The sequence below is a fragment of the Python bivittatus genome, unplaced genomic scaffold, assembly GCF_059951505.1.
Source record: "Python bivittatus isolate LINGU-HERP-01145 unplaced genomic scaffold, Pbiv_v1 ctg000480_np1212, whole genome shotgun sequence".
NCBI lineage: Eukaryota > Metazoa > Chordata > Lepidosauria > Squamata > Pythonidae > Python > Python bivittatus.
Window position 1 is genome coordinate 84,312,501 of NW_028277075.1, and position 20,490 is coordinate 84,332,990.

General features: G+C 37.7%; 1 protein-coding gene across 3 annotated transcripts in view; it reads left to right on the forward strand.

Moving 5' to 3' along the window:
* The window catches only part of KALRN (kalirin RhoGEF kinase), a 543,871-nt gene that overhangs the window by 235,150 nt on the left and 288,231 nt on the right, over positions 1-20,490 (forward strand). For all 3 annotated transcript variants that reach the window (XM_088146453.1, XM_088146450.1, XM_088146449.1), the window contains exons 2-3: positions 1,179-1,253; positions 8,498-8,612. In XM_088146453.1, the coding sequence (XP_088002579.1) occupies positions 1,179-1,253; positions 8,498-8,612 (190 nt within the window). The remainder of the gene's footprint in view (positions 1-1,178; positions 1,254-8,497; positions 8,613-20,490) is intronic.

Genomic DNA, 20,490 nt, shown 5'->3' on the forward strand with positions numbered 1-20,490 from the left:
CTCATTCACCTTGGCAGAGAGCAGACATGCTTCTTGTTTGCAAACGGCAGGAAATCTGTACTTCACTGGGGTTTCTAGGGAGGATAAAGTGATGATTTATTAGTCCAGTTCCTATTAAAGAATGAATGAAGAGGAAGCTGCAAGGCCCAATCAGCAGTAACTACCCTATGGCATTTTTCTTTCTTTTGATGATCATGTTTGAAGTATAAGAAATCATAAACCATAGATGTTCTTATTTGTAGCATTTATGCAATCATCTACTTGTGCTGCAGTGAGAAGTCTCTGAAGCTAGGTGATACGGCATGGAGAAGCTTTCGGGAAAGAAGTTCAGATAGTTACCAGAAAGGAAGGGAGTCCATCCCCAATCTGTGTTTTTAACACAGGATATAGCCAAGCCAGTCTTCCTGTAGAGAGCTCTTGCCTACGTACATTCCCTGCTTCACTGCAAAGCCAACGTAGTTGCTGGAGAATATGAATATTAGAGGTAGAACAATGTTTTGATGGATGTATGGGCAGACTCAAGGTTTTTCTCCCTGATTCTCAAATCTGGGATACAAAAGCCTATAGGTGGGGAAGTCCAAGGGACCATGATTAATCTTAATTTTATATTTTTGAAGTTGTTTTATTTTTATAATGAACTTACCAGCACGCTACCTCAGCAGATGGACAGCACCTAGCTGACCTTTGCTGATATTAGAAGTTAAGCAGGATTGACATTGGTTAAGACTTGGACAGGGTACCATCAGAGTTGTAGGTCTGAGTGATAAGTTGACAAAAACCTTATAGAAGAAAGATCTGCCACTTCCTGGCAAGAAAATTGCATGGATACAATCACCAGGAATCAGTTTTGAACTGAAGGCATCTTTACTCTCTACTGCTTATATTTCAGCCTAGATACTATGACAGCAGGATGGGAAAGGAAAAAAAAATCTAATTTCATACTATAGTCTAATCATGCAGAATGTTTTGTGGATAAATGATAGATATTTATTTAGAAGAAAATTGCAATGGGTCAAATGTTTAGGTCATCACATCTGTTGGACGCCAAATTGTAGAAATTCATTTTCTATTATTTGGTGGATGGGATAGGGGTTTGGAACATAACACAAGCAAGGTCAAAAGGCAGAATATCTTTTAAATGAATATTGCTCTTTTCTTTTTTCTTCATTTTTTTGCAGGATCTTTCCGCAATGATGGCTTGAAAGCCACTGATGTCCTTCCCATACTAAAGGAAAAAGTGGCCTTTGTTTCAGGTAAGTTCTTTGTTTGTTTGTTTGTTTGTGTCTATTCTGAAATGACTACAATTAATGCTCGTGAAAATTAGAAAAGCACAGAAGTAATAGTAATATATAACGTTTTGTTTCAGAACTTCATAGGCCTAAAAAAAATTACAGAACAGTTTTAGTCGATTAGATTTAAGTAATGATTTAACAAGTAGAATCCTACCTTTTAAGCCATGTTATATTAATGCATTTTAATTATATTTTTAAACTGTATTTTTAATTTGGTTTCCTTTATTCCTTGGCTCCTTGATAATAATTTATTTGTGAAAGGATGGATATGAATAAAATGAATAGGGTCTGATGTTCAATCTTTGACATCACCAGGTAGGAATCAGAAAAAATCCTGTTTCTGGAACACTAGATGCTTTGTATTTCAACTCACATTAGCCCAAGACTGTTCAAAGGCAATATACCGTATATGGAAATTGTCATTCAAAACATCTAGTGGACCTCTGGTTATCTACCCCAGTGTCAGTCATAAGGAGTTACAAGGATAGAATCTGTCTTAATATAAGATATCTTCCTAAATGGACATTGAATTACAATCTAATTTTCATACATGGTTATTGGGTTAAAAATAATTCATTATTTTTAACTTGTGCAGTGACTTTCGTTGTTCCCTGTAATTCAGCATGATGGCATATGGTACTACATACAGCTAAAATTAATTCAGGATTTTTGCAAACCTCATATTCAGTTCCAGTGCTAAATTAAAATGAAATGGTTGGGCTGTAGTTCAAAAAGAGAACAGCAACGTATTGAAAACTGCACAACAGTCTCACATTGTATCTGTAAGATAAATTTCCTTCTATTTTTGAATGGTTGAAAACTAGAAATAATGCAACCAAAAACTAAGGGTAAGTGTCAAAAAGTCAAGTCAGAAGAGAGAAGGCAGGATTTGAGTGGGGCAAGATAAAGGATTGAACAGTACGTAAATGATGATTCTTGAACAACAAATGATGTGTCTTAAAGGTCACATTGTCCCCATTCTTGGATGATCAGATACAGGAGATGATAGAACTCTTGCACCTTTAATTCTAGTGTGAGAAAGAGCTGGAAGCAGTTTCCAGACATAATTCAAAGTGTGGGTTATGATATATAAAACCCACATGACTTGTGAGTAGGTTATTTGAAAGATTGCATTCTTTCTCTCTCTGAGCCTGCCTGAGTTTTAAGATTCTCAGCAGTAGCCTCCTTTATTCCTCAGAGGGACATTTGGTGTTTCCATCAAGGCTCTGAAATTGCAGATAAAATAGGGCTGGGAAGGTTCATCTTAATTGTTCTCCTTGCAGCAGGCAAATATATTTTTATCCCCATAGGCTTTTGTTCAAATAGGTTTTCACTGATGGTTGTTGTTTGCTTCCTAACTATTTAACTTATTTGCTTTTATGCTTTAATTATATCTGTATTCTATTTTGTATTTGATTATTATCCATTTTGAAGTGGAAAGGCAAGAGGTAAATTTAAAACATTGTAAATTTAATACTGTTATGAGCCACCCAGAGTCACTTAGTTGAGATGGGCAGCCATACAAATTGAATGAATGAATGAATACATGTAATAAATGCATAAATAATGAGATTTGTTTCTAAGTTAGCATGGATGTGATGTATTTTTTTCCAGAAGGTGGTCAGACAAGTCACAAAAGTTATGTACTACTCCAAGCCCATGCCTTTGGAATCAACACTAAACTAAATGCTCAAACACATAATTGCAAATTAAAAGATGAATGTTAGAATTGTATATGTATAAAATGATGTATTTATATCCAATCCTATGCTTAGCATGTACAATCCATTAGTCAAAGCTTTTACTTCTAGACATTGCCAACTTAAAAGCTATGCTGACTACCTTGACCTTTGACCTAAAGTGGTAAAATAGAGTGAAGCTCAAGTTTAATAGACATCAGTCATGCTTCATCTAAGCAAAATACATGTAACTGCCATCCCCATGTCCTTCCTGTATTGCTCAGCTGGTAGCTATGATCATGTTAGATATCCTGGTGAAAATTATTTTACTTCTGAGGTTTGTGATAGACTTGGAAAAAAGCAAATTGCATTAACTGACTTTCTTTTGATCTTAGTTATCATTCAAAATGTTACATCTTTTGTTCTGAAGTGTAAATGGATTTCTGGTTCAGAAAGGAGATTTTATCCTGTCCTAGTATAAATTATTACCTAAGTATGATATAGCCTGAACTTGCTCAGGTTGTGCAAAGTGAAAAAGTTATCATAAAACCCTCTTTAGTTCCTTTTAAAAAGATGGTAGAGAAGACACTTGAGACATCTCTTGTCTGATCGCCTTGCTTCTTTGTCTCTGCATGAAAAGGCAATCACTTCTGACATAGCAAGCTCAATAGCAACCTTGCCAGCTACACTGCCTCTCAATAATAGACAATAATTACCAGTGGCTTTTGGAAATGAATCTTTATGGTTTATTTGGTGTCTGAGGAGCATCATTCTTAATCTGAAGTGTTGTTCTTTATATTTTGTCCTGTGTATCTCTAGAACAACTCTACAAAAAAACTGAGTCTCAAAAATGAATTTTGCCTCTCCTTTTCCACTCAAATCACATGAGCTCCCTGCTTCCTTTCACATATAGGTGCTTACTTTCAAGTCCCTTCCTTTTTCTGTGCTTTGATTTGACACTTTTGATTTTCTTCAAAGTCTTCTCTCTTAGAAGATGTTTCCTTTGCTGTATCTTGTGAGAATGAATTCTAAAACTGATGAGAAGTATGCTAGCTGTTGGGTCAGGATAACCCAGGTATAAGCTAGCTTACATTCCAGAATGGACAAGCCTCCCTCCATCAAAAATATCTGAGAAAAAAAAGTTTGATATTAACTTTGAATGATATATAAGGTTCACATTTAAAAGCAAAAGTACTGGTTAAAATCCTTGGTCTTTCTTTAATACATCTAAGTAGTCAAGCTTAAAGAAACCTGTTTCCTTGGTTTGTTCATTTCCAGTTAGGTTTGTTGCTAAAGAGTTCTGACACTGTTATGCTACGAAACCTGGATATAATATTTATACCAACTCAGAATATCAATACTTCTGTTTTTCTTCCTTGAAATATATATACAAGATTAATGAACCATTTGTCTTAACTTCTTAATCATTAAGATTAAGTTAATTGTCTAACTTAATTAAGTTAAGTCAAATTAAATTAAATTAAAATTAACCTTTTCTGCTGTGGCACCCTCCCTTTGGAGCATCATTTCCCCCGAGGTGATATTAGCTCCGATCCTACTGGCATTTAGGAAATCCCTGAAAACTGGTTTTTTTCAGCAGGGTTCAGGATCCTAGAGAAATGGGGAGTCTGCAAGATGGTTACACTGTATGCAGGATGCTGGTTCATTGTCCCGCAGTTTTATTATTTTATTTTATTTTTACGTGTGTCTGTTTTTAACTATTGTTTTAACTGACTGTTTATTGTACACTGCCCAGAGTCACATTGGAGAGATGGGTGGCTAAATAAATCTGATAAATAAATAAATAAATAATAAATATTATATCCATCGTTATCAGAACTGAAGTATATGCAGCAACAACATACATCCAGCTACATGTTTTGTTTTGAGTTTAGAACAAAGCAACCTCACTTAAACGTTTCAGGTTGGCTGTGTTTCAACCGGATACACTTGAAATGGCTTGAATGTTCTGAATTCTGAATATAACTGCATCAGATGCTGGTGCTCTAAAGCCTTAGCTAGAAAAACATTAGGTTTTTCAATTACAGGACAAAAATCAGCCCAATTGCCATGGTTGAAGCAATCAGCATGCTCATGACACCATTCAGGGCTGTTGTGTTTTTTTCTGACTCTGAAACATAAGTCTTATTTATGTATTCATTCAATTTAAATGGCTGTCCACTCACCAAGTAACTCTGGGCAGCTAGCAAAGGTTAAAAAATTACAATATGGAAAGTAGGCAATACAAAAATAAAATATGCCAGGGACAAAATACTAACATAATTATAATGGGCTCATATACCATCCTGGTCTACTGCCTGGAGGAAGATCCAGGTTTTGGGGATCTTTAAAAGACCAGCAGGGTTGGGGCCTCCTGGGTCCCATAAGATGACATTGTTTAATTGATGGGACCCAAAGCAGCCAACTCTATTGAATCTTGTAGACAAGTAGAGATAACTGGAGACCTACAAATATCCAGGTCCTGTGCCATGCAGGGCCTTAAAGGTGACCACCAGCATCTTGAATTGTACCCAGAAGCCTACTGGTAATCAGTGAAGCTAGTGCAGTAGCAGTGTTACACTGATGTACTAAGGTTCACTCATAACTACTTGTGCTGTTGCATCCTGGAGCAGCTGTAGTTTTTGAGTGGTCTTCAATCCTAATTCTCATTTGAGCCTTGAATACTCAAAACATCCATTACAAAGTCAAAACAGTTCAACTGGAACTGTTTTACACATTTCTACCTCTCCTTCCCCAGGCAGATACAGTATATAGCCTGTCCTGAGCTTACGTTACATTTAAAAACCTCACTGCACATTGATGACGCTGTATCTAACTAGCCCCAGCAAGCATATGCAACATGATGGTTTAGCAACATCTGAAGAATCACAAATTTTCCACCCATGCACGATGTAAGGATTATCAAGAAGGCTAATAGCCATTTTGAAAGCTAAGATATGTGCTAGAAATTACTTGGTGTGAATGCTAGCCAATCGTTGCATAAATTTGGCTTTAACCACTGCATCTGTTTGTGGAAATATTTAGAGAGAGATTGTTAATAAGGGGAAAATGAGAGTCAAGAGGAAGGAAATGCAATGTACTGCTGTTGCAGTACATAAAAAGGAAAAAAAAACACCATGTACAATAAATTGCATTTGAAAACTATTCCCAGGGACAGAAAACTTACATTCCAATTCAACCGCTTGTCAATGACATTTGCTGACATTCACACCAGCACTCATCCTTGCATACACAAAATTGTTTTTGGAAAAGTGTTCACTTGGAACAAAAAAATCAAACGTTTTTACTTGGAAAGGTCCCTGATCTAAAACAAAGTAATTCCTACTGTTGCTCCATGAAAGGCCATTCTTTTTGCCTTTTGATATATATCATTTCTCAAGAATATTTTAAACTCTTTAAAGTATCTCTCAGGCTAATTTTAAAGTTCTACTGTTCTGAGATTGTAAAAATAAATTGCTGGTTAAGGTAGGTCAATCTGTACCAAGAGGCTGAATGCGAAGAGTTGGATTGCTCTGCCCCTGCTGTTTACATACAGGAAAGTTGCTTTAAACTCTGGCTTATCTCTAAAAGGAGTTTTAAAAAAAAAACTTTGGAAATAAGAATAGAGTAGGTGGTGAAATGGAAACCTTTGAATTCAAGCTATATGTGGTCATTTGTAGCAAAATGACAAAGGATATTATCTGATATTTACATAGTAGAGGATACAGGGAAATTGCCCATGAGTAAACATGAGAAAATAAAAGCTCTGCTGATTCAGGTTAGTAGTTCCTCTGGTCCAGTACAGACCCTCAGTATCCAACCAGGTGCACTCAGGAGACACCTAAACATAGACAGTAGAGTGCTATTCCTCTCCCACTGTTGCTCCTTAGCAATTGCCCCCTTGCCCCCTTGCCCCCTAGCAATTTGTACTTAAAATATGCTCCCTCTCATTTAGCTCTAAACCAAAAAATATTGGCCATTGACTCAGTGGTACTAATAGTTCTATTAGAATGGGCTACCCTATCATACCAAAGTCACACAACTCTAATCTAAGAGAGCCAATTTTTTAGCTGCCATCTCATCCACTGCTTTATAAAAAGACATATGTTTAATCTACAATTGTACCCTCACCTCCTGCAAACTTTGATCCTTTTTCTGTAACCTTAGGTAAATTGCCAGTGGAGGACACAATTAGCAAAAATTACTGATTTAATGTGAGTTCAGAAATATCCAGATTAATAATGGCTCAATCAATAGCAACAGTTATGTTATGCTCTGTTTAGCATTTGCCGAATTTCATGGAGACTGAAAGTCTATAGAAGGATGGGTACGTACATACATACTTATATGTACCTGGCCCCATTCTCTCAGTTCCTGATATTGCTGTGTTGGATTTTGTGGTTAATCACAGAGTCCTGTTTGGAGGTCTCTTGGTTTTAAACTATTGCTTTTTAATTGTTGCTTTATTTACCTAGTTTGCGTGTTTATTTGACTTGTCTTGTAATTTTATTTGCGTTTATATAGTATGTCACTGTCATCATATTTTAGTTTTAGAAATAAATTTAGAAATAAATAAGTAAATTATAGAAATGACTGGATTTGGCATCAAAGCACTAAGCAAATTAATAATATTTGTCAGTTATAGCTCTCATTTTTTGCAGATCACCCTGACTGTGCCCTTTGTAATATGAAATGGGCCTATAACGGGAGCTGAATCATGGTAGTTCTGCTGTCACTCAACCATCGCTGGTTAAGTGATGTCTTCTTGAAAGGAATAATGACCTGACTCATCATAATTACAATTATATAATATATAATTATAATTACAATTGTATAATAAGGAGTTATATCTAATACATATTATATATAATTCACATTAACTTTGGTTTCCTGATAAAATCATAAAGCCAATTCAAAGTGAGGGAAATGTTTCTTGCATTCATTTTTTAATTTACAAGTGTTTTGACCTCAGCTCTCAGTTCCCTAAATGTTGGTTCAAGGGGATTCTTTTATCCAGGATAAGAATTGTATTTTTAAAGATATTTTCTCTCTAGATTTAGTTTTCATTTTATTTTCACAGATCAGCACAGGGAAAAGTCAATCTCAGTTTTGCTAGAATAGTTCCTGCCTCTAGATTTAGTAGATGTCCTTTAAAAATGAGGTATATTAAGAAAAACCCTGTCTGTCTGTCTGTCTAACTATCAATCATCCAGAAACTTTGGAATATGCATTTGCAAAACAATGCTGCTAGTGTGCACTTCTAAACTTTAGACAGATCCATATTTTGTAAAACAGAGAATAATCACCACTTTTTATTGCTTGTGTTTTTTGATATAGTGCCAATTTCCAATTGGACTGATGGTAGTGTACAATAAGCCAGAGAGATGCCCTAATCACTCAAGGGGTAAAAACTGACAGGAGGTGTTTTCAAAGAAGCTGCAGCTTAGCCATTTCCGTCTTCCTTTGGTTCACATGATGTAATGGGCTTCCTGATTAATTTTCTAGCAACTGTTTGTTTTTCTACAGGCGGCCGTGATAAACGAGGAGGTCCCATCCTGACATTTCCAGCACGCAGCAATCATGACAGAATAAGGCAGGAAGATCTTCGGAAACTGGTGACTTACTTGGCTGGCGTACCGAGGTAAAGGTTCAAAAGAAAGGCCTTGGTGGGGAGGATGTGTTCTTGGCAAGCCTTTGGTACAGATTGGCGTGGAAAAAAGAAATGCTCACGCCCACCATATCTTATTCAGCCAAGTCCGAGTGGGATAGGGTGAGGGGACACAACACATGTGCCCACCCTCTCGTCACTGCCGTCTAACAAAAAAGCATAACGCCCTTGCCTGAATAAGGCTTTATTATGGTCTCACTTGTATTGTACTGCCTAATTTATTTTGTGTATGAAAGGCAGTAAAAGAAAGACAAGGAGGGAGATTTGGGGTGGGGGGAATTTTCACAGTGTTCTGTCCGGTTTTTAAACTCTCTGTCTCTGGAAATAAAAATCTGCCTTGAACCAAAATGCTTAATTAGCACTCATCTACAGTTATCAATAAATGCACAATGACATATTTGAGACCAACCCAAGCATATTTGTATGTTAAAAAAATATTAGTGGGGTTTACTTTCTTTCAAGCATTACTTTGTTATTGTTATTTATTTATTTGTTATTACCCTATAATGAAATTCTCAGGGCAACTTTTATCAAGTATTTTTAAAAAGCCATATAATTTAATAGATCAACAAGGTAAAACCAGTCTAAAGCAAGCACAATATTTAGATTTTGCAGCCAAACAATAAGGTTTTTAATTTAATACTTGAAAGAGTATAAGGTAGGAACATTTAGTATTTTGATATCAAGTGCAGGAAAAATTGGGGCAAGTGGAAGATACCTTGAAGAACTATCACGCATTATTATTTATGCACAGATTGCTCCCATTTCTGTATCTCTTGGTTAGCTCAACTTCAAAATTCATCCTGTCCCTGTCTTTTGGTTTAACTAAGGATAATTAAAATAATTTTAAAAATTGACATACATATTTCATTTGCTACAATTTTCAATTTGTGTTTCTTTCCCTTCCTGCGGAGGAGGAAGTCATAATGCAGAAAGGAACTTAATGTAATTATCTAGCTGCCTCTGAAGTTCATTTGGTTTGCACTGGGATTTAACCACTGCACATGGACCGGTAAACTGTAAAAAAAAAAGGGGGGGGACAGAAATGTAACAAATTGCAGATGCATAGTGGCCAGAATGCAATCTAGAAATAAAAATTAATTTATTAATTAATTTGCTCTATTACAGCCCAAGGCCAGCAGCTTAAAATACTATATAGGGACAAAGTGTCCAGGTACATATATAGATGCATAGATACATACATATTCAGTGGTACCTCGGGTCACGAACGCTTCTGTTCAGGACCAGTTTGGGTCACGAACAGCACCGTTCGCAAAATTTTGCTTCCATTCGTGAACTCCGCATCAGGTGACGAATACGACCTGCGGCCATCTTCCCTGCTCTGACACGTGGTTGTGGCTTCCTGTAGGGAGGGGGACTCTCCCGCCAAACAATAACCGCCTCTCCACCCGCCTTCCTGTCCTCCATGCCTCAAGCAAGGTTAGTGTTCTCTCTCTTCATACTGTACTGTACTGTACTTTGTGTCATATTTTTGTGGTTTAAAAAAAAAATACATATGGTTCAGAACGGATTAACTGTATTTACATTGAACCTTATGGGAAAATTTGATTCAGGTCGCGACCAAAATCGGTTGGCGACGAAATTCGTAGGGGTCAGAACAGATTAACCGTATTTACATTGAACCTTATGGGAAAATTTGATTCGGGTCGCAACCAATTTGGGTCGCGACCAGAGTCGCGGAACGAATTAAGTTCATGACCCGAGGTACCACTGTATATGAAGTTTCTGGCCCATTTTCAAATGTAGCCCTGCATACAACACATTTCAGTGATCTAACCAGGAAATTACCATAGCATGAATAACTAGTGCAAGGCTTCCTCTGTTCAGGTAGGATTGCAGTTAGTAAATCCATGCCACCAAAGTCACCTGAGCCTCTAGTAAAAGTGATGGATCTAAGAGCACTTCCAAACTGTGGACCTGCTTCTTTAGGATGCATATTGACCTTTCTAGGACAAGCAGGACACCACCCAACTGGAAAAATGCACCACCTACAAACTGTATTTCTGTCTTGTCTGGGTTGGGCCTCAGTTTATTGGCCTCAACCAGTCTATTACCCTGCCCAAGCACTGGTTCAGAAAGCCAACTGCCTCAGCTCAGATGTTTACCAAGGTGCTGTTTGGGCTCTGCGGGCAGGGAGAGGGCGCTTGGGAGCTACTGTGTCAGCTCCTTGAGAAAACTCTGTATTCCGCAGAGCAACCAAGGCATTGGCAGGAGCGCAGGTCATACCAACAGAAAATTCCTTAGAGCTCTGTGGAATCTAGAAGAATCCATTACTCACTGGGGGTGGATCTTCTTAATCAAACTCGTACTCTTGCAAAGGATAAAAGCTGCTGATTTTGTCCTTTGCTGTAATGGTCAGATCATTTCCTGATGAAATTTAGACTAACTTCACCAGGAAATGATCTGACCATTACACTGGGATGACTGTTAGGTTTTCCACGTTCAGAACACCTTCCACCTGACCAGCTGAGAAAACTACATCCAGAGTATGTCGTGCAATGTGTTGGGCTGATGACATGTTGGGACAGCCCCATGGTCATTATGGCAGCCATGGAGTTCTGGGCTGCTCCAGAACAAGTGTCCTTAGCATGTATGTTCAAGTCCCTCAAGACAATAAATCTGGGAGCCCTTAACACCACATTAGGGTTAGGGTCTGACCAAGTCTGTCAATCCAGGCAAGGAGATTGATGGGCAGCATGGTTGGTGGTACCCTAACAGAATCCACAATCTGTCCTGAGTGCCCAACATAGGGACGTACATTTAAGGCTGATAATGCAACTGGACGGGCAAACTCACCCCACCCATCTACTCATGGAAGCAGGCAGTTGATATCACAGGGAGAGTCCCAGCAGACAGGAAAAGCTCGGGCAGATGGAGCAGTGTTATAACTGGTATTCAAGTCCTCCTATTTCACCAGTACTGGCAAAAAATATTTCCTCCCATATTTATCTGGGGAGAATCAAAAGTGACAATTTTAGTTCTGAGCTGTTAGAATTCCAGAAATATAGGAAGCAGTGAGGAATACAAAGGTAGAAGACCAAAAAAAAAAAGGACAGCAATGCAAATTTGCTTTGAAAGGCAGCAGCCAAATGCAACTGTCAGTCTCTGCTTAAGACTTCCCTGAGGGCTGCTAGGAAAATGATTTTAGCAAAAGGAGTCAGCAGGCAAGGTTCAGTAATACATGTGGAACACTTACAAATCCTTCTACAGGGATACACTTTTGAAGTTTGGCCTGCAGAGCTAAGGGCTAGCCAGGGAAAAGCCACGAACCTGCAACTCTGTGGTGTCCAGTTCTCTCTGCTCTTGCTCCTCTAAATGCTCTGGCTGTCATGCTTTGTTTCACAAGTGGTCTGGAAGACAGAAACATTAGGAGAGTTTTATGTTTCTATTTTATATTTATGATAGAGGTGAATCCCTTCCAACTTCCACGTTGGGAAAACCTCTTTCGTGTGTGTGCCTCTGTTATAAACCTCAACCAGTGAAGAGTTTCCAAAACAAAGAAGCAACTTTTGCAGCTCTTACATTATGTGGGAAGGGGTTGAAATTGGATAGCAATAGAGGCTTTAAGTGGACACAGGGAACAGGCATTTGGACACTCAGAAGTATATCACCTAGTTTATACGCGTGGCAGCTGTTCTTCAGATTTAGTTTCCTTAAGGTTTTGTTTTTGCCTTGTGCTTGGATTTGACTTTTAACAACACCCAGCTTGGCCTCTCAGCATCCTGTGTTACTTGTGACCATACTCGGTGTGGGATAATTAATGGGCTTTAGACTGGGAGGGTGGTAGGTCAAACTTCCACCAATAAATATCAAATAGCCATGAATCTCATGCTTGATAAGATAGCAATAAAACTGGCCCTTTAGACGTTACTGTAGTTTGTACAGATTGTAGGCTTAGAAATTTGATGCCTTGTTCCTTTTTTTACACAGATGATCATCACAGACACTTGTCCAAGTCTAACCATTTAACATGTTTCTAGATTTTCTCTTAGGGATGCTGTGAAAAATGGCATATATAAAATAATAATTTATTAAACTTCTATATAAAAGATTTATATATAATCTTTCATTGACCTGTGGCATAGTGTGTCTGGCTGTCTATCTATTCTATCTATACAGCCTATCTATCCATCCTATCCTATCTATTTACCTACCCACCTACCTACTTACCTACCTATCAAATGAGAAAATTGCTAGGCATTTGCTGTTAATAGACATTTTATATCCTGTTGGTTATATTAGATTGAAGTGGTTTGATTATATCCTTTTCTATTTTTACAATGATAACATAAAAGTGTTTGCGTGATAGTCAGTGCAGTCAACTAATACAACTTTATTCTCAGAAAAAGAGGAGGAGGAGGAGGAGGAGGAGGAGGAGGAGGAGGAGGAGGAGGAGGAGACAGCTAAAATGACACTTCAATTACTCCTGGCAAAAAGAAAAAAAAATAAGCCAGCAACAGCAGGCTACACTCAGTTTGCTTTTGGCCAGGAATTGACAATTACCTTCAAGAAACAAGCTGGGTGGGTTGGATGGCCCATTTTTTGCTGGCAATCAAATAACAAGATGTGCTTCCATGGCATCTGAGCATCATGGCAGTGTCATAATACAGGCAAGGGCTCTCATGGTGTTATCATTGTGGGGTAGGGCTTATAATATTTTGTCCCTTTTTGGTCTGAAGACCCCTGATCCTGTGTGTCGCAGAGACCTTGTAGACAGAGAGGTGGGGCACCGACTAGCAAATAACAGAAAGCAAACACTGGACTCTCCAGGATGTAGAGAACCTGCTTAAGTTTCTTCACCCTAGTTCCTCAGGCAGACTCTTTGGCGCCTCAGTAGTCCAAGCCAAGAACTCAAAGTAATGCTCAAAAGATGATCCAGGGACTTGAGGACATGCCTTATGAGAACAGGCTGAAGGAACCAGGGATATTCAGTTTTGGAGAAAAGACTGAGGGCAGACATGGTAACAGGGTTTAAGAATATAAAAGGGTGCCACAAGGAAGATAGTCAGGAACTATTTTCTATTGCAACAGAAACTAGGACTACAAATTGGTATAAGTTGCAGCTTATTTAAATATAATATTTAAATATAAGGTAAAACTCCCTGATTGTAAGAAGTATATAACATTGGAACAGTCTAGCTATGGAGGTTGTGGGTTCTCCATCTCTAGAGTTTTTAAGAAAAGGGCAGACAGACAGCTCTTAAGGATGGTTGAACTGGTTTCTCTGTACATTGCAGAATGCACTAGATTATTCTTGTGGTCCTTTCTATGATTCTATGACAGCTGTCGTAGAATCATCTAGAACTCTGATTCTATGACAGCTGACCAATTTGACCTTGCGAGTCTGATTTGACCTTGCAATTCTTAATTTCTATGATTGTAGCTTCAGAAACTTGAGAATATTATCCTCCTCTTTCATCCTATTGTCTTTGGATTTTCAGAAGAGCTGCAACTGAGCCTGCCTTGGGCAGAAGCAGGAGATTCAAGTGGATTATGATAGTATTATAGCAGAGATAGACAGTCTGACAGTGAGGCCCCCAGAGACCTCTGAACTTGTTTAAAATGTTTAGTGTTTATTGTGAAAGAAGGGAAAAATGATTAAACAGATGGCTGGAGCCAGTAGAGGCGAATATGTGTAGCTCAGGGTTGAACTGTGGACTCCTTGGGGTTCTCTGACTTGGTTGTTTTCTTGCAAACATTTCATTACCCGGCTAGGTAACATCTTCAGTGCTAAAATGGGACGGGGTTTGCTCTCTATTTATATACTGTGACATGCCTTGCCAGTGCTGGTGGGGGTGGGGGGTTTATTCTGCTCCTCTGGTAGTTCCTTGATTACCATATGTTTACTGCTTGATTGTGTGCCTGGTGGTAACCTTTGCTTATCTGGGTGATGATCACTGGTGAGGCGATCTTCTGGTCTTTTGACTCTTTTGGATAGTATGTAGATGCTGTTTATCTCTATGTGTCTGTTAATTGCTGCCTTGTCTGAATACCAAGCTTCCAGGAATTTTCTTGCATTTTTGGATTTAGCTTGGTCTAAAATGCTGACAGTTTCCCAGTTAAAACTATGGTTAAGTCTGTCCATGTGTTGTGAGGTTAAGGAGTTCTCATCATGTCTTCTGACTGCTAGTTGGTGCTCGTGGATGCACTCTGCTAGTCTTCTGCTCGTCTGTCCTACATAGTATTTGTTACAGTCCTTACACTGTATGTTGTAGATGACTCCTGTTTTTTCTTTTTGGGCAACTGGGTCTTTTGGTTTACTTAGGATATTTTGGAGTGATTTTGTTGGTTTGCGTGCCACAGAGATGCCATATGGTTGTAATAATCTGTTGGTTTCTGAGATGTTTCTGATGTATGGCAGTGTGATCCTTTTCATGGCTTGTGTGGGTTGTGTTGTAGTGGGTTGAGTGGTCAGGAACTTTTTGATAAAGTTGTGTGGATATCCATTTTGTTGGAAGATGTTGTATAGGTGGCCTGTTTCCTTTTTTTCTGCTGTTCTGGGTTGCTGCAATGCGTTTGTGCTCCTTACACAGCTCCTCTTGTGGGAGGTTGGGTTGTTACTTTGGTAATGGAGTACTTGATTGGTGTGGGTTGTCTTCCAATGAACTTGGGTTTCTACTTTGCTGTTGTTTCCTCTGCTGATGAGGATATCCAGGAAGGGTAGTGTGTTGTTGTTTTCTTTATTATTCAAGCGAGCACAAATGCATTGTGGCAACCCCATCCCATCCCATTTTAGCACTGAAGATATTACCTAACCAGGTAATGAAACGTTTGCAAGAAAAGAACCAAGCTCAGAGAACCCCAAGGACTCCACAGATGGCTGGAGAGTAATCGTATTAATTATATTAATTTAATTTAACTATAAGGGAAATCAAATCCAATTTTATTTCCCTTATAGTTTAATTTTTGTCTTGGTCCCATCCACTAATTGGAATCTGGCCCCTAACGTGCCCCTCAAAGCCCAAGTGCGGTTCTTTGTCCTGGAAAAAGCTCCCTATTTATCTTCTGAAATGCCAAGTCCTGCCTTTTTTTACAGGATGCATAGAGAGTATAAATAGTACAAAACTGTGATTTTTAATGGTTATTTGCCTCTCTATTAGATAATGTAAGTGGGGTTTTTTGTTTGCATTTTGTTTCCACTTGCAGCTTGATATCTTAGTGATTTCTCAAATAACCTGTGAATTCTTACATTCTTTGTATGAACAGAAGAGGCTGTTGAAAACAAAAAAAAGGGCAGGAAGTGGAAATCACTGCAAACCTGCTATAGAACATCTGGATTCCTTTGTAGATAAGCCTAAATCTTGGGGGGGGGGGAGTGGTTTGCCTAGTGAAGTTTACCTTTATTTGTAACCTTTAAAAAGGTTTCTCTTTTTTTCCTTCCTGTCCAGTTACCTCTTCCCCATCTCCATCCATCCAGATTTTCCTACCACTTCCTTTTTTCTATTCCCTCCCCACTGCTGTATCCCCTTTTTTACCCCATTTCCACCCTCTTTTTTCTTCATTTTTGCTGTTACTGGTAGAAGGAAGGAGGGGAAGGTGTGTATTTGAGCATTTCTATGTATAACTAAAAATGGTTGGTATTTGTAAAATATGGGATTATTTTAAAGTATTTTCAAATCCTTTTTTTCATCCTAGTCTACCCTTTTTTATAGGGTAGTCTCTGGCAAGTATATATACAAACATGAATGTATTTACACACAAAGATGACACATGCACACATTCACTGGGAAAGAGAAACTCCAAGACTGATCTTAGATAGTGTTGGCAAGCCTAAGCTGACCCCATGTGGAAGCTGGGCGTTGCTCCAGAAGCTTTTCGTGTTTATACATTGGATTTAGTGGCATTCAGTTAAATCTGGGGTCATCATCTTTTCAGGTAAAAAAACAATATTTTGTCTAATAGCACCCAGTTTGGCAAGATTACTGATACAATCCTCATATCCATTACAATGTATTGTAAAATACTTGGTTGCATGCAACAGTTCTGATGGCAGCAGAAATTCATATATACACAGTACACACACCTATTTTGCTCTGTTTACTCATATCTTTCCTAAACTTAAGATGTTTGCTGTATTTGTCTTGAGGACTTGTCTTGATGGAACAGTCCTTTATATATTTAATCAGAAATAAATCTAAGAGTTCAGTATGGCTTACTCTGAGATAAATAGGCATTTGATTCCTGAGGTCTGAGCTTGTATTATCTTCATCACAGATATCTTCACTGGAAAGCAACTGACACATAGTTGTAAGAAGGCACAGCTGATGTCTAAATTATTTCTCTTTTTTAGGATGAAAAACTGAATTAAAATACTGTTTCCAATTTATTAGTTGATTAAATAGTTTAATTCCCCTCTTCTATTTATATGGGAGACTTCAGAGTGGAATTTATTGCTTAATTTGGGACATCCTGTTTATTTATTAATTGATTAAACTTTTGGGCCTGTATGGGAAATGTTAATTTGGTTTATGAGGTTTAATTATATATTTAGAAGAATATATGCCATTAATCTCTTTGCAAATTAATTACAAAAATTGTTTGTATGGAAAGTATTTCATTCTTGTTTGTAGGTTGGTTTGATTTATGCTTTTTAATAAACAAACTAGTCTAATACATTAATTTTTATGAGGATTCTGTATCATGCAGCACTTGAAAATATCCTCTCTAATAATTGAGATGTTTTAGCATAGCTGAATTTATTGGCATTCGCAGTGTGATTTACTGATTGTCTTAAATGAAGTAACTTGTACAAAGAAAAACTATTATGCAATAATGATGGGATTTAGAGTGCTAAATAGTTGACTAGCTAAAATTATTTATTTTTTTATTATTGAGAACAAAAAAACTATACAAAGCAAACTTGGCTTGCTAAAGTTGTGGTTTGATCTAATAAGAGAAGTGTCAGAACATGATAGAATGGAATCCCCAACCATTCTGGCCAGTGGGAACATTTGGAATTTTCAGCGCATCAGGTGGATGCTAGAGATGCCATGCATGAAATCTTGCCCATTCATAAAATGGCAGTCATGGTGACATGGCCGGTCAAAACACAATACTGAGTCTGTAGGGAAAGAATTGCAAGGCACATATCAAATTGGGAACTCCAGTTGATAATGTAACAAATAGTTTATATCTAACATTTAAGAAGATTCTTACTAGTTAGGATCATTGATTCATCTATTCCAGTAAGCTAATTATGTATACTGATGCCTGTTATACATATATTTGTAACATTCTTAGACAGATCTGGATATTATTGCATATGAACATAAGCATATGAAAAATATTCTAAATAAATGAATATTCTAACAATTCCAACTCTGCTACCTGGCCTCCTTTAGCTGAAGAAGCTGAGCATTCATCTTAAGACCATGTTAATGTATAGCATATGCTCTACCACTAGGTTACAGGCTATCCCAATTAAAGAAATATTGTTCATGTTGGTATGATAAATTTATAATCTGATGAAATGTATTGTGATCCATGAAAGCTTATGTGATCATGAGTTTGCTACCCTTTTAAGTAGCTACAAGATTTTCTTTCATTTCTGCCAAAGTATCATCTAACATAACCTTCTTTCATGCATTTGTGTATTACATGGTCAGTAGACAGTTGATTACTCAGTTATGCACCAGAATGGATTTTTAACTGATAACTAGGAGATTTATTAAGTTTGTAATGTACGGTCATTGGGGCATGTGGTTGGTTGGTATATTACATAGGCAAGACCCTAACATAAACAACCTAACTGAATGTTCTGAGTCTTCCCTTCTAAAATTAACTTTTTCATAATTATGCTAGAGTGGCCATATGTGTTTTTCAATCAGATTGAGTGAATAAGCAGCAAAGGGGGCAATGAGGTTTAGTGTAAATAAATGCGAAGTGATACCCAAAAAATCCTAGCAGCAGGCATATTCTGATGTGTTCAGATAATTGGTGAATAGCCAGAAAAATATCTGTTTTAGGATTGGGATAGATAGCTAAGTGACAACATCAGCTCAGCAGATGGCAGCAATGAATATGGCAAAGCCATAGTAGAGACAGGAATTAAATTAAATTAAAAGTGTTAGCATAATGACTTTTGTGATTCAACGTATGATTGAAGTACTGTGTGCTATTCTGGTTGGCCCATATCAAAAATAATACTATGGAGTTGTAAAACATTCACAACAGAAAAGCCAAAATGTTGCTCCCTCCAACAGGACAGGACAGGACAGGACAGGACAGGACAGGACAGGACAGGGAAGGAAGGAAGGAAGGAAGGAAGGAAGGAAGGAAGGAAGGAAGGAAGGAAGGAAGGAAGGAAGGAAGGAAGGAAGGAATTCAGCTGCGTCTGTGTGTTGAGAATCAGTGAAGGATGTTGATGTTTTAGACACTTGCATAATGGGACTGTAAAAGTACATTATTTATTTCACTCCCCCTAAACCTAGGAGCCTGTTTTGTTTTACAGTCCAGCAGTAGTAATAGTGCAAAGTCTGTACAGTAATATCAATTTGGGAAGGTTGTAATGTTTGGGTATGTTATAATAAAACATCATTTTCTCAGGAAAAAAATGTAAAATGAGATTCTTTGGAGTTGCAGAATGTGCTTTCAATGTATTTTAAGAGATTGCTCCTCTTCCCAGAATCTGCCAACTTGAAATCATTGTGATTTTTTTCAAAGAAGGCCAAAAAGATAACCCTGGTGGTAAATGTCCAGGAGTGGCAATAGTATGTACTATGCCTATAGATGTACCAAAATCTCCAGGGTAAAACATAATCCAATAAACTTTAGGATTATGTTGCATTATTCCATAGTTGGAGGGAAGGCAGTACTTTTATTGTGGGGATTTCTGAGAGAAATTAGTGGCAATAATCCACTGATTATTCTTGATTTACATTTGAAGAGTTTTTCCTGTATATTGAGTTTATTAGAGAATCAGAATTTTTTACATTATTCATCTACTTTAACAAATTCCTTGTCTACTAGGAAGCTATGGAAAGGGGACCCTTTTAGTGCTCTTCTTTGGAACAAAGGAATCCGGAAAAATTTGTTAAGCGCTGTTAAGGATGCAGGCAGAGGCAAGGCACAAATTCCCTTTATATGTTTATCAGCATGCAAACTATTTCTACCTGATGGGTTTCTGCACTGTTGAGGACTGTGTGCGTATGCTGATAATATTTTTATAAGTGTCCAAAGACAATGAAAAACAGGTATTGTGGATAATAAACATCTGCTAAGCATGGAACAAATTTTTTTCTCCCTTAATATTACACCATATGATTAGGGATGAGGGAGCGAGGGATGACCTGATACGCAGAATTAGGCATGGAATTAGCAAGGAGAAAGTAGGTTGATCCACACTGTGCAGAAGTTCACTCAGATTTAAGATGTGAGAGCATGCCATATTACTTATTTGCCAAAGGTAATAAATGTCTTTAAATAGTCCTACTGAGAAGTATTGCCTGATATACCCATTTTCATTAAAGCTGAACTTAATTTGTTCTCTGCAGACATTTGGGGCTTAATCAACAAATCCTGCCAATTATTTTAGCTTTCACATTAGTCACACTTGAAATTATACCCAAATAAAAAGTTAACATGCTCCCCTAGGCCTATTTGTGCAATCTAAATGTTTCTCACTGAAACACTGCCTTTTATAGTCTATTTGGACAAGCTGTGTCAATCAACAAAGCAAGAAAAATTGAAGCTTCTAGAGTTCACGGCTATTTATCTGCAGTTGAACTAAATTATTGATGCCAGGCGTAGTTGTCTGGTAGAAGCCATGATAACATCACACATGTAACATGATGTCATTGTGCAGATGTAATTTGCATCAGTTGCATCATGA